This window comes from Solea solea, chromosome 11 (genome assembly GCF_958295425.1).
Source record: "Solea solea chromosome 11, fSolSol10.1, whole genome shotgun sequence".
Classification (NCBI taxonomy): domain Eukaryota; kingdom Metazoa; phylum Chordata; class Actinopteri; order Pleuronectiformes; family Soleidae; genus Solea; species Solea solea.
In genome coordinates, this window is record NC_081144.1 from 21318052 (window position 1) to 21332016 (window position 13965).

At 40.0% G+C, this 13965-nt stretch overlaps 1 protein-coding gene across 1 annotated transcript in view; it reads right to left on the reverse strand.

Annotated features, from left to right (window-relative positions):
* Nucleotides 1-2403: 2403 nt before the first annotated feature.
* The window catches only part of LOC131469226 (copine-9-like), a 77264-nt gene continuing 65702 nt past the window's right edge, over nt 2404-13965 (reverse strand). Inside the window, exons 17-20 of the mRNA XM_058644181.1 lie at nt 12813-12915; nt 12349-12406; nt 10424-10497; nt 2404-3779 (exon numbers count right to left, since the gene is read on the reverse strand). Of these exons, the coding sequence (XP_058500164.1) occupies nt 3597-3779; nt 10424-10497; nt 12349-12406; nt 12813-12915 (418 nt within the window). The 3' untranslated portion in view covers nt 2404-3596. The remainder of the gene's footprint in view (nt 3780-10423; nt 10498-12348; nt 12407-12812; nt 12916-13965) is intronic.

The window sequence follows — 13965 nt, forward strand, 5'->3', positions numbered from 1 at the left end:
ATATATACAGGGTCAAACTACCAGAGGGTCAGGCAAGAATCCAAGGGTCAAACACGTGAAACAAGGCAGATTAATGAACTGGAGAGCGTTGTGGAGCTTGGACACCCGTGACAAGCTGAAAGTGAGCTGATATATACACACACACACACACACAGGGGAACTGATGAGCTGCAGGTGAGGGGAATGAGCTGATTGCATGGAGGGCAGGATCTGAAATGACAGGAGAGTTAGCGATAAATAATATCAGAGAATGAAAAAAACAAGAATTACTTTACTTGCTCGTCTTCACCTCTTCATGGTCCAGGTGCGATCACATGGCAGCACATGTTTCTATTGTTTGCTGAATGTTGTGAGTCTGCGTCGCTCTGTTTTGCATATAAAACATTGTTTGTGTGCCGTATTTTGTATATTCTTTCTTTAGTTTCCTGTTCATTTAACGATATATGACAAAAGAGGAACATCCACAAACTTGGCACACCGGAGGCATTTTTCCCAGCGGACATTTGGAGCGGGTTAAAGCGCAGGTGTTTGTGATGATGTTAACCGAGGCTCTCGTCAGTTTAAACGGTCAGGACACTGTGACAGTGAGGCAGCGTGCACAGAGAGAACAGATGCAGTGGATTTGGAACACTGGCCATCATTAGTTTTGATTATTTACACCTGTGATTCTTTTCTTTTTTTTACCTATAATCTTTAAACCAAGACCAAAAATATATACTTTTCTGTTGTAAGTTTACAGCTACTTTAGTGATAAAACCACGCATTTTCTCAAGAAGAAAAACAATGTAAAAAGTAAAGGTGTGAATCTTCCAGAATCTCATGATTCATGAGACAATGTTTTTGATTAAAAATTCTACTTTGAGAAAAGTTCTGTTGCCATGAAATCAGGGTAAATGTGTTTTTCAACATTAGGTAGCTTTCCTATTTAGAAAAGGGCAAAATAGACACAAATAAAGCCAAGAAAAAAAGGGTATCCCGGGTATAAACTGAAAAAGTTATCTAAGGGCATGACACACAGAAAGCCTTTATTTTTTATTATATTGTAAGGTCTTCTGAAATGAAACAGGCTATCACAATCAATACTGAAACAATGTTGAAGATAAAAGACTTTTGAATCCATTTAGAATCTTTTTACATAAATTGTTATAAAATCTCTGCTGTCTTTTAATCAGTCTACCATTTTGATTATGAAACCCACCAGCAGCAACACGGTAATACCGCTGTGTGCCACTCAAACAGCACTCAATGACGAGAACACTCGGCTTTGTGTTTTGGTAACATTGTAATGAAGTTCATCATCTAGAGGAGAAATAACGAAACACAAACGTAGCGATGTGCTATATCAAAACACAGCATTTGTCGAAACAACTCTGTTTGGAATGAAAGCTCATTCATTCATCTTATTTGGACATTTCATAAAAAACGTCAACAGACAACACAGGTTTATCATTTGTGACACAAATTCAAAAGGCTTTTAAAGCTGGGAAACATGTCAGCGTGTACTTCACTATATACTGCATGTGTACAATGTAATTCTTTTCTTTTTTTTCCCCCAAAACGACTATGCTGACTATGCTGAATATAGACATGTTCACGCAACAATATCACAGAGAGAGAGAGAGAGAGACAAAATTGCTCTTGTACCAAAAACTACATTACAGGCGAACATGCCCTCTGAATAACATCATATGCAGCTGTCTTGCAGAGACCACACATGCCTGGATTTTATTTCCTTGAGAACAGGTCACACATCGTTGCAGAATATCAAAAATACGCGGGTCTCAGTGAGGGCGTTCCGAAGCTTTACACACCAAATATACAAGGTTTCTGCAGGACATCGCACACACAAGTTTGCTCTGAAATCCCACAAACCGACATGTACAGTGACTGTACAGTAAAATGCATATAGATTTTCTTTAGATAGACGTCTATTTCTTTGTCAGACACCAACAACTTTTAGCACTGGAACAGACATTTTTCCAACATGCAAACTATAGTACAAGTTTATAAAAAAAATAGGAATATGCTTACACATAACATTAAACAGCATATGCAACCCTATAAACCACTACCATTACATTGATATTAACCAAATGTCTTGGAAACATGACACACCTCAGCTCCTAAGAACACACCATGTGTAGTTATGATTTTTATTTTTATTTTTTTCAATCGGCACGATTCTCTGTCATTTGTTGTATTGTGATAGTTAGGTTGAGTTGTATCAGGTCATGCGTTTGTACTGAGAGAGCTGAGTAATAGGTGTCATGCATAATAAGGATATCCTGCTCTACACGGCAATGGACACTAGGTGGCAGACTTTGCCCACTTTGTACACGCGTCTGCAGCCTGCGCTGCCTGGGAATAAAATGTCACGTCATGGCAGGGGTTGGAGGGGGGGGGGGGTTGGACATGTACACTTTACACTGGGCATCGGGTGTATTGCTTTTTTGGACAAGTGTGTGTGTGTGATTTCCAATCCCCAAAAAAACAAGGTGAACTCAAAGGTTAGTTTAACTAAACTAAAGACAGCGTGACAACATCTTTGATGTTCACCATCTGTGTCTGGTCGTCAAACAAATCCCTGACCGCTTTCCTCTGACCTTGTCTATCACACTGTCGTTCCTCCACACTAGTGTTTGACTTTCTATCCCTCCCATCGTGCCCTTAACAATTTCTTCCATTTTACTGCGAGCTTTACCCTCCTCCCACCTTTCTTCCCTGTATCCTTCCTTCTCGTCCACCTCTCTCTGCAGGACAGCCGGAGAGACTGGCATTTCTCTAACAGCGGGGGGGTGAGGATGGGGGAGGGGGGGGGTGCACCCGGCCTCAGCACACGCTGGGCAAAGTGGGTGTGTGTGTGTGTGTGTTAATAATGAACGTGTACCACAGCCTCCACACTAGATCCTCTGAACAACATCCACATGAGTAACCCTGTGAGTCTCCCTGCATCGCCTCCCCCTCTCTGTTTCATCTGTTGCTTGGCTCCATCAGTTTCAGTTTGGAGAAATTTGGCACAACTTGATGATAATGAGAGAGAGAGAGAGAGAGTGAGAGAGAGAAACAGTGACCACTTATTGAAATGAATTACAGTCCAGCTGTTGCCAAAAAAAATAGCCCAAAAGCAATCGATCTAAGATATCGCTCCTCGAGGGCTCTGCTTCAATTAAGTTTTCCATCTTGCACTTTCAAGGACTTGGACCAAATGAGTGAAGTGTTAACATTTCTGAGGACAAGGACACATGTGAGAACCCTTTGTGAGTCTGGTGAGGGAAATTAATTGAAGAAGTTAAGCTCCGTAAAAAGGGCGTCCGTGGTTCAGTCTCACTGGTTTTTACACAGAGAAAATCGGCCGCGATGCTGTAGAGAGGGAAGAGAAGATGAGGAACAACAGCAGGTGGGTCAGGGATGAGCGCCCGCTGTGTCTGTTTTGATGTGCGTGTTCAGCTTCAGCGGTGATAGGACAAGAGGGGGTGGGGGGGGGAGGGGGGAGTCACGGGTCGATCCCTCTGCCTCGCCAAAGTGACAAATAATGGTATGGAGAGTGAGCACAGACGAGGAGTGGAGGAAGTGAGAGTCAGAGATGAGCGCCGGTGTCAGATATGCTGGTGAAGCCCAGGTAACGGCGAGTTGGAAAGGGCCGGTCGAGGTTCAATTCCTCGGGTTTTCATAAAGGAGAGCAGCTGGTCGGGGATCTCGGCAAGGACGTCTTTAGCCAGCCGGGCCATGCTGAGGACTTGGTTGCCAGATCTGTCAATGTAGTCTCTGAATGGAACAAACTGGAAGCAAAGGGGAAAAAAACAGTTTCCAGTTTTGTTTATAAAATCTATTTATTTGTGTATTTTAAGTACAGTAGGGTTGCAGGTAACAATTATTTTCATAATCTATTCTTCTGTTGAGTATTTTCTCGATTAATGAAGTACTTGGAACCTGGAAATGATGATTTCCTGGAATGTCTTGTTTTGTTCACAAAACAAAATTATTCATATTTAAGAAGCTGAAAATTCAGAAAACTCGTTTTGATGATTGAAAAACCAAACAAACACTCAAACCGATCGGTTAATTAACAATTAATCGAATAATTGTTGCAGTCCTAATGTTACATGCTGTGGTTTTTGTCTGTGTTTCAATAAAAGAAGCTGAGAATTGTCGTTTCCCTTATAGTCTGCTTCACTGACACACTTTAATTAATGACCAACATGACCTTCACGTCCTCTTCTTATAGTGAATCCCCTCATAAAATTGACCTTTTATAATGAGTTTGGATGCCTCCCACTGTACAAGACATTGGGCTGTGACTCTTGTGTAATCCCTGTTTTGTCATGGCTATACATAAATGAATAGCTATGCTATAGATTCCCAGTTTATATAGGAATAAATACCAAAAACACTGTACTATATAAAAGCACAAAGATTATTGAATAAGAGTTGATATGTCTATAACCTGATGGTAAAAATATCTCTCATAATGACGAGGACCTTTCTAAGATGTTCTGCCTGACATTTAGATGTATTCTAATAGAATATTCAATTTACCATAATGGAAAAACTGAGGAATTAGTGATAGAGACTGGTACAAGTTATGCTTCCGGCATGCTGAAGTGAAACGTCACCCTTCGCCTTATTGTGCTCGACATTCTCCAGCTGTCGTAAACACGTCTGACTCAGACAATCTCTGCTGCTTTTCTCCTGTGTGAATGGCAAACTCTGGAAATGGCAGTGAATTTATGTCTGAAAATGGTTGGAGTTTACGTCCTCAGTCCTGACTAATGCTCAAGTGCCATTGCTTGAGGACATTTCTTAGACTCTGCACGATTCTCTGTGGAGCCACAAAAACAAAATAAAAAATAGGAGCATATGCAGCTGCTTGTTCTAAACAGCACCTGCAAGCAGATTCTCTAGTTCAAGGACTAGTAAACAGTTTAGTTTTTCTATGTGCAAAACATTTAACAAACAGAAGAACAGATTCACTACAGTACTATTACAGGGCTGTGCAAAATTCCGTCAAACTCTGTGATCATTGATGTTTGATTTAGAATGATGTGACTAAAAGGCACCACAGTGCGACCCTACGAACACGCCATTGTTCCGATGCACATCTGAGAAGCTGAGTTTACATGTAAACAGCATGTGTATGTAAGGGTCAAACATTGATTGTGAAATAATTGTAATGCATGGTAAAATAAATCTTTGCACAATACTGTAGCAATAGCATTCAATCTCTTTGTATTCCAACCTGTGCAACACACTTGTCGTGACAGCTTTACTTTTGCTTTGTTGGGAGTGTAGTGAAAATCTTTAGTTTGATTGTTTCATGACTTTTACATCAAATTGAATTTGGCAAGTGACTTTGAAGAGAGAGAGAGAGAGAATGGACAACCGGGAAGTATATCTACAAATCATGTTGTAGCACTGAGGTTCACATCAGCTTCAAGTGATTTGTGAAAGATGGATGGAAGAGGAGGACACCAAGCTTATAGACAGGATTTGTTCAAGTACTTTGATTTGATGGGAGGAGCCAAAGTGGATCAAAAGAAGAGAGTGGAGAGCTGAAGGTACTTAGTGTCTGAATTGAGCCACAATAGAGGTCTGTGACTCACAAAGAAAGGTGTTTTAGACCTTATTTAAGTGCAAAGTCACAGATATTTTTTCAAACTTTTTTGACTGCTGATTCTACTTAAGTATGGTTCTCTAGCATTCATTTAGACAGGAGCCTGCTCTTGTTAGTCTGAAATAGCTTCCCGGAGGTGTTACCATGATGGAGAGACTTTTATACCAGGAGGAACAGTACATGTGTGAGAGACGCTGTAACAAGCTGTTCCCTTGTAAAACCAAAAACCCAATGTTTCTAAATTTAGATGGGGATACTGACATTACAAGACTTATGGAGTTTAACAGCTGTAACTTACATAGATAGTTACTGCTAACAGAAGCCGAGAGCCGCCATGGTTGCTACTATATTTTTTTCCGTGTGTTCTTCTTCTTGCATTATCTCCGTTTTGTTTATTCCAACATTTTCAGCTACTGGCAGGTGTCAAAGCTTAGATGCTGCTGCTGCTGGTACTCATCACTGAAAGACATTTTTTGTTATCTTGTTATCACGAGAAAATGAGCGTTGTTCTGTTGGGATAACGCCCTCATTTATCTTCTTATTATAATGGATAATGGACCGTTATGCCGTGATAACGGATTGCCTATACCATGATGTCAAAATAACAGACTGAAAAAATATAAAGTAGTGACCATGGAAGCTCTTGGTTTCCATAGTTGTGCCTATTCACACAATCAACATTCACTCACATGTAAATAAAGCAAAGTGCAAGCCACACAGGAGGTTTCAAGACAACTGCAGACCAGCTCATGCTACATACATTAACTGTGAACTGATGAGAGCGCGGCTGCAGTGAAGGCAGCGATCTGAATGAATCGATAACAACAGATAAAGGCATGAACATGCAGAGGGAGGTGATTAAAAGATTTCTGTGTGCCCTGCAAATGTGATTAGTTAACGAACCATGCTGGGGAGACTTAATTGCAACATCAATACAACTTTAAAGCGTGCGCAAAAGATGATCCAGCTATTAACCTGGTGCAGCTCAATGGCATATGTGCACTATTTAATGAATAATTGCTTTTCACTGACACAGGATAAAAGGTCAAACCGTTTAAAGGTGCAATACGCAACTGTCCAGATTTTTACTGGCTGATCCTTTCAGCTCAATACTCCCTTCTGGAAAGGGTAACCAGAACAAGTACGGCGGATCCAACTACTGCCTCACAAAACATCAGAAAACAAATATAACCTGTGTACAAATATAGTGGAGGACTACTCACGTTTCTGTTAACTGTGTATGTCATGATAATGAGTTCCACATGAACACAGCGATAGACACAACACGATAAGCCACTCAGTGGAGGCAGAAAGTGAGTCAAAGTGTTCAAGTGAAGGTGACTCTCCAGATTTATTTACAAAGAGAGCTAATTCCTTGGCAAAAAAGGCCAAGGAGAACAGGGTGAACATTGATGTGAAATATCTGGGATGGAGATATTAATACGAGCCATAAAGGAGCTAGACCGTCTCTACTGAACTTTTGTTTTGTTTGTGGTCTGAAAATTGTGCTCAACTCTATGCCCGAGTTTTTGTTTTTTTAACTGGATGTGTGTACAGTTAATCACGGCGTCAGGCAGAGAGAGTCGTATCCCCTGGATGTGCATTCAAGGAAAGTGAAGCTATGATATTAAGTTTGGATTTCAGCTAAGTAAATAAAAAACACCAGCATATAAATAGTTTAATGCTTTGTTTTTAACAGACAACGTCTTATATTTTTTTATAGAGGCTGTTGCCTATATGCAGCAAAAACCCAAGGTGAATGGTTGTTTGTCTCTGTGTGGAACCCTATGTCATCTGAAATTGACCCTCATGTGGAGGATAACGTGGTAAACGATGAATGAATGAATGAATGAATGAACATCATGTCGAGTATTAATGGTCTGTATTCATATAGCACTTTTCTACTCTTGATGACCACGCAAAGCTGCTTTAAACTACAGTTCACTGTCCATTACACCAACAGGGACTGTAATGACATATTCATATACAGGACTTTTATATGGAGTTGGTCCCTCCCCCTTTTGCAGCTTAAAACAGCTTTCACACTGCTTAGAAAACCTTCCTCAAGATTTTGAAGCATTTCTATAGGGATTTGTGCCCATTCATTCTGTAGAGCATTTATGAGGTCAGGCACTGATGTTGGACAAGAAGGCCTGGCTCACAATCTCTGTTCCAGTTCATTCCAAAGGTGCTTGATGGGGTTGAGGTCAAGGCTCTGTGCGGGCCAGTCAAGTTCTTCCACACCAAACTCATCAAACCATGTCTTTACAACGCTTGCTTTGTGCACTGGGGCGCAATTATGTTGGAATAGAAAAGCGTCTTCCTCAAGAAGCTGGAGACATAGCATTGTCCAAAATGTCTTATAAGATTGTCCTTCATTGGAAATAAGGAGCCGACTTAGTTACTAAATATAAATCATCTTTATATATCGTAATGTTTTATTCTAAATCTCCCAGCTAGTGATCATCACTAGACCAAAACATTTTATAGGAAGAAGAAACCTTATTTCAGACTATGTTTCCCTCCTGCTATAAATTGCGTCCCCATCTGTAAAGCTCATTTATTGCACTTACCTCTTATATGTGTATAAATCGGACCAAGTTTAATAACATTTTTGAATTCAAACAAGTTCAATCTCCTTTAAATTAAAGTTATAGGGGCGATACCTGCTATAACTTCAGATTTTGCACTATATCTAACCATGCTTAATAACATTTGTGAATTTGAACAGGTTTCCTCTCTTCAAACTAAAGGTAAAGAGGGTCACAAATTATTTCAGACTGCGTTTCCCACCTGCAGTAAATTATATGCACCATCTGTTGAGCTCAGCTGTTGCACTAACCTCGGGCTTAATAACATTTGTGAATTTGAGTGAAGTTTTCTCTCCTCAAACTCGAGTTAAAGAGGGTTGCTTTATGTCAGACTGCATTTTTTTGGTTAAGATTTGATCGTATAGAGATTAACAAAGTATTTATTGTGTCCAATTATACAAATTGAAATATAAAAATATAAAAAACTATAAAAAGAAATAACACCAAAGACACTCCTGAGGCACACACACTTTTAAGTATTATTTTTAGTATAAGGAATGAATGCACCAAATCTATCACTCTGACCTCGACTACTTTGCATAAGTGATAATGAAGGAATCAGGTTACCTGTCCAAACACAGACACCGAGATGTAATTTGAGAAAAATCTGTCTGAAATAATGGAGGGGGGGGGGGGGGGGGATTCAGAATAATTGTATATATACATATATAACACGTAAGCTACAGACAAATTCAAGCATTTATGTAGATAGATGTGTCATGTGCTACTTAACAAACAGCACGGGTGCCAAATGAATGCATTAAACCATGCCATATGATGGCATCTTTGAAAGATACCATCATACGGCATATTTCCATTTACTTAGCTGAAATCCAGATTGAATGACGAAGCTCCACTTTTCCCCATGCTCACCTGCCAGAGAGCTTCTGTGCAGCTTCTGCTATATTTGAGACTCACAAAACATACGTTTAAACCCTCTCAATACTCCTCTGTACTCAATTAAATGCCAGGATTATTCAGTATGAAGCTGCAGATCTGTTGATATTGCACATATTTCATGATAAAACAGAAAACAGAAAAGCTACAGTGCTCTGAAAAAGTGTTTAGTGTGTGACATGTTAAATGCAACAGATATAAATGCTGAAACTGTGAAGAAAGATAATTTTCACAGTTGAGCTTTGCAGTGAAATTGAGTACGGGCTCGTGTAAAAAAAAAATCCATTCCCCAAAACGCACAACCAGTGTGAACGTTCTCATTACGCGTGTGTCTACGCGAAAAGAGAGACACGCCGCAGCCTTTACGCGGCGCACACTCAACCAGCATGAAACCTCGCCTGACAACCAGTGGCGTTCAATTGCTGCATATGCATGAAAACCTTTTTCTCTAAGCTTATATCAATGCTGACATTATAGAACCACATATATAGTCAGTATCATACTGTTATTACACGTTTGCCATCTTCTATACCTCACACTGTATTTATCACGGTAAACACTCACTCAACACTCATCAGCACTTCTGAAGCTCTGCGAGAGGACTGTCCACTTTTCCACGACTGTACAGAAAATAATGCACTTGTCAGAGGCCATTGCGCTGTATTTGCCCCCTATTTATTTGCCCTGCTCTTTTCTGTTGCCAGATCTGTTCCTGATGGGATAACCACTTATTTTACTTTCAAAGAACTCACTGCTAAAGAAAGAGCCGCTCAAAATGATAAGGAAAATGATTCAAGGAGAAGGAGATGCTTTTTCTCTATGAAGCCACTTTTTTTAAATATCTTTTCATCCAGTATATTTACATTATGAATGATTAACACCACATTTATATAATAAATAAGATAATCTGCAACATTTCACATTTCATAAGAATTTTAAATTTCTTTGTTATTGAAAATGACTGTAAAGCTTATCATAATAGTTGGAAGTGAGAGTTTTTTTTTCTTTCACTTACTTGTCTTTGGTTAATCATGGACATGGAGGCACATATTTTACTAGTAGAAAAAATCTCTATAAAATCATAAAATATATTGCAGTATTGATGAAAATCTGGATCAAAATGAACCCCTTTGTCCCAGATGATTGCGTATTTGAACTGAAGATGAGTGTTGTACTGTATATTGTCTGAGGCATTTCCCAGAGTGCATGTTTGAGTAAAGTAATCCATCATCCTCTGGGGAATACTTTCACCCCATGCTGCTGCCATTGACAGGAAAAGTGCCCCCTCCTAACCTGCAAAGTTGTACAGAATTATGACGAGTACCTGAACAATGTCTCTCTCTGCAAGACGTCCTCTGGAGGACACTCGCACCTCGTCTCCATCCAGCTCCTCCATCGCTGTAAAGGGCAGAAAGTAACACAGAGAGTGTGGCTGAATACTTTAAACCACCTCAGGAGAATAAAACCGAGGTACAGGATGTTCCTTTTTATTTTTTTACTAATGTAATTGCTCAGGTGGAGCTCAGCATGGAAGTAAGATATTCAGCGGGGAAGGGGTTTCAATGCTTTATGCACCAAAAATGTCATTCCTTCTGGAGCAAAAAAGATGTACAGTTACACTGCAGGTCAGAAAATGAAAATAATTCTGGCAACTGGTGGGGAATGCTGTGCAGTGCATTTACCGGGAACGCTCTCAGACAGCCATTTCGACCGTGGCCAAATATAGAAGGACGTGCTCGCTCCCAAATTGTGCTCTGATGGAAATGTTTGTCTGAGAGGTGTTCAGAGACAGCACTTGCACAGCAGTGTACATCCGGCATCTGCACTCACTCTGACAAACAAAACAGAAACAGTCTGGATGTGTGGAAACTGCCTCAGGAAGGCTGTCGAGCACCAGGTGAGGTCAAAAAAGGTCAGGGAAAAGACAATATGAGGACAAACACCAGGACAGACTGTGTTTAAAACTCCCAGAAATCAAGTAAAAAGTCCCCACTGAAAAGTCATTAACTCATCAGTGGGCTGTAATGTGCATCCACAATTGCCTTTATTGACTTTCTCCAGTTACTCCCCCAAGAAGGGGAACCGGTACTTGTTTATATGAAGAGCCAATCATGATCCAGCTGTTTCCTCATTTTCTCAAAGCTAAGAGTCAAATTCCAAAGTAGCTTTTTCAAATTAATTCTTTCTTCTTTTCAGGACCTATACTATGTCTATCTAAGTTATTGACCTTAATGCATTCTGTTTACATTACAATACAAACGTGAGCACACAGAGGATTGGCTGTAGTGCTGCTCCAAGATGAACTACAGAAGCCCATGCTTCTGCAGCGTGTTTACAGGCAGCAGAGATAAAAGAGAAATCACAGAAATTGCCCTCAACCATTAATACCACTTAATTCATTAAACAAACTAACTGTCCATCCCTATACAGGGCAAATATCTTCCTGACATCCTGACTTACTCAACTCAATGAATGGATCACAGGCTATGAAACACAACAGTGTGTTGATTACACTTGTTACACAACCACATTATATTCTATGGAGCAAAGCAATGCTGTAGTGACACAGTCATGACATGCATCCGTTGCAGTGCCCCCGTCTCTCCGCGTCGCACTGAGATGAAAATATGTCAGCTTTTTGGAGCAGTGAGCACTTTCAGCGCATAATTTGATATTTGGGCCAAAGAAGTTGGTCAAACTGGACACTGGCACTGTACATCATAAGGCAGAAAACTTCCAGTATTATAGAGAGAAGAAAAACCCAACAGCTCACACAATGAGCAAGCACTAGGCATCACTCACTCACTCATCTTCTCCCATGTTATTCTCCACAGGTGAAAACAACTCCCCTTTAACAGGAATATTTCTCTGACAGAGTCAGACTTAAAGATGAGCAGCCATCTTCCTCAACTGGTTGGGGTGAAAAGAAACATGGTGGACGGAAAGGGGTAACTTTATAATTACGCTAATTATGGAGTTCCACAGGGCTCAGTGCTTGGGCCTATACTTTTTACCCTGTACATCTTTTGGCAACTTGATCAGAAAGCATAACATACACTTTCATGTTCCACTTTATTTATCGATGATAATAATAATAATAATAATTGTTATTTCAGACGCCCCTAAATTATTGAGGCACCCACTGAGCAAGACCATAAATAGATTGTTTGTTTTTGTCGCTGAGTGTGACCTTCATCCGTCATGTTTCCTCACTCACACACAGACCTATTACAAAAATGAACCACTCACCATCAAACTCAGCAGGACCAACACCTACAATGATTATAGACATCGGGAGCGACGCAGCCTGTGCAGGAAACAACAGGAAAGATTAATAAATGATATAATGAAATAGGATCAAATTTACATTTTTTTTTATAATCGTTATTTAATCTGATAGGTAAGGTTGTTTGAAACATTCAGGCAATTTGGAGAGAGATGGAGAGAAATCACTCAGAACTATGTAAACCTGTTAAACATTAATCAGATGTGTTTGTGAAACAGCTTTTGACCTCTCAATAAAGTGAATGAGGGCAAGTTATTTTTATAACTGATCACAGGATCCGGAGCTGCTCTCATCCACAATTCAAAGAAAGCATCATTGCTGTAAAAAAAAAAAATATCTGAAGAAAACAGGATGTTAAGATGCACATGAGCAGCAGAGGAGAAGTGTGTGTGTGTGTGTGTGTGTGTGTGTGTGTGTTTGGACTCACATTGACCACAGCCTCTTTTGTCTGGACCATGTCTGATATCACTCCATCTGTGATCATCAACAGGACAAAGTACTGAGAGCCATCTGTAATCTCTGCGGCACAGCTGTGAAATGTGCACACACACACACCTGCATTAGGACCCTGTCTGTACACCAGATTACGAAGGTACACACAAAACATACCTGTCTGTTGGTCTCACACAAAACTCTCTCCTCTGGGTTATCACATAGAAGTCTGAACCTTTACTAGGGCATGAATATTCAATAATTCATTTTATTAAAAAAAGTAAATCACTTAATGTGACAATTTGTGAGTTTATTTAACCCTTAGAACACAAAGCATTCCGGCTGCTTTTTTCCATTACGATGTGAAAAAGTACAGCATATACAGAAGTTACAAGAATGTGCAACATAGAGTGTCTTATATGCTTTTTTTCGGCACAACCTAGGCATGTTCACAAACTATATAAACACACCTGAGCAAAAAAAGTACTCAGAATGTCTAAAATTGGACTGAATTAAGTGAAACTTGGAGATACGGCACAGTTCAAAGTTCACTTATAACCCACACACAATAACTGCTACTTAATATCACAATAACTGCTACTTTATATCACGACGAAAAATGCAATATAAAATAAATCATACCTTTGACTCAACAACTCATAAGAAGATGAACCCCCCCCCCACACACACACACACACACATTTTTTAAAGCCTGAATATGTGACTTAAACACACACCTTCAGGATGCCCATATAAGGAGTTGTGTATTATTCCCATGGGAGCACCTGTGGCACAAATATGGGCCGTGTGAGCACAAAGGGTTAAAATAAACATTATTTTGGAGACTGACGGTTCCTCCCGTGTCACATGTTGCAGCTTTGATTTCAGTCTAGTTCTGAGTTCTACAGGATCTGAGGAGAAACTTCTAAATCTGCGGTGTTATGTTGCAGAGTCGAGGAGGAGAACTTCCTCTCCGAAAGCTCAGACAGGTCAAAGTGACGTCTGCAATTAAACACAGCAGGATGTGCAGCGGTGTTTCAGAGCTGCAGCCTCTGCTCTGCTACCTGGTTCATGATGAGTGGCAGCGTGTTTACAAATGCTGATATTTTTAACCTGGTTTTCATGTTGAAGTTAGTCCGTATTTAGCT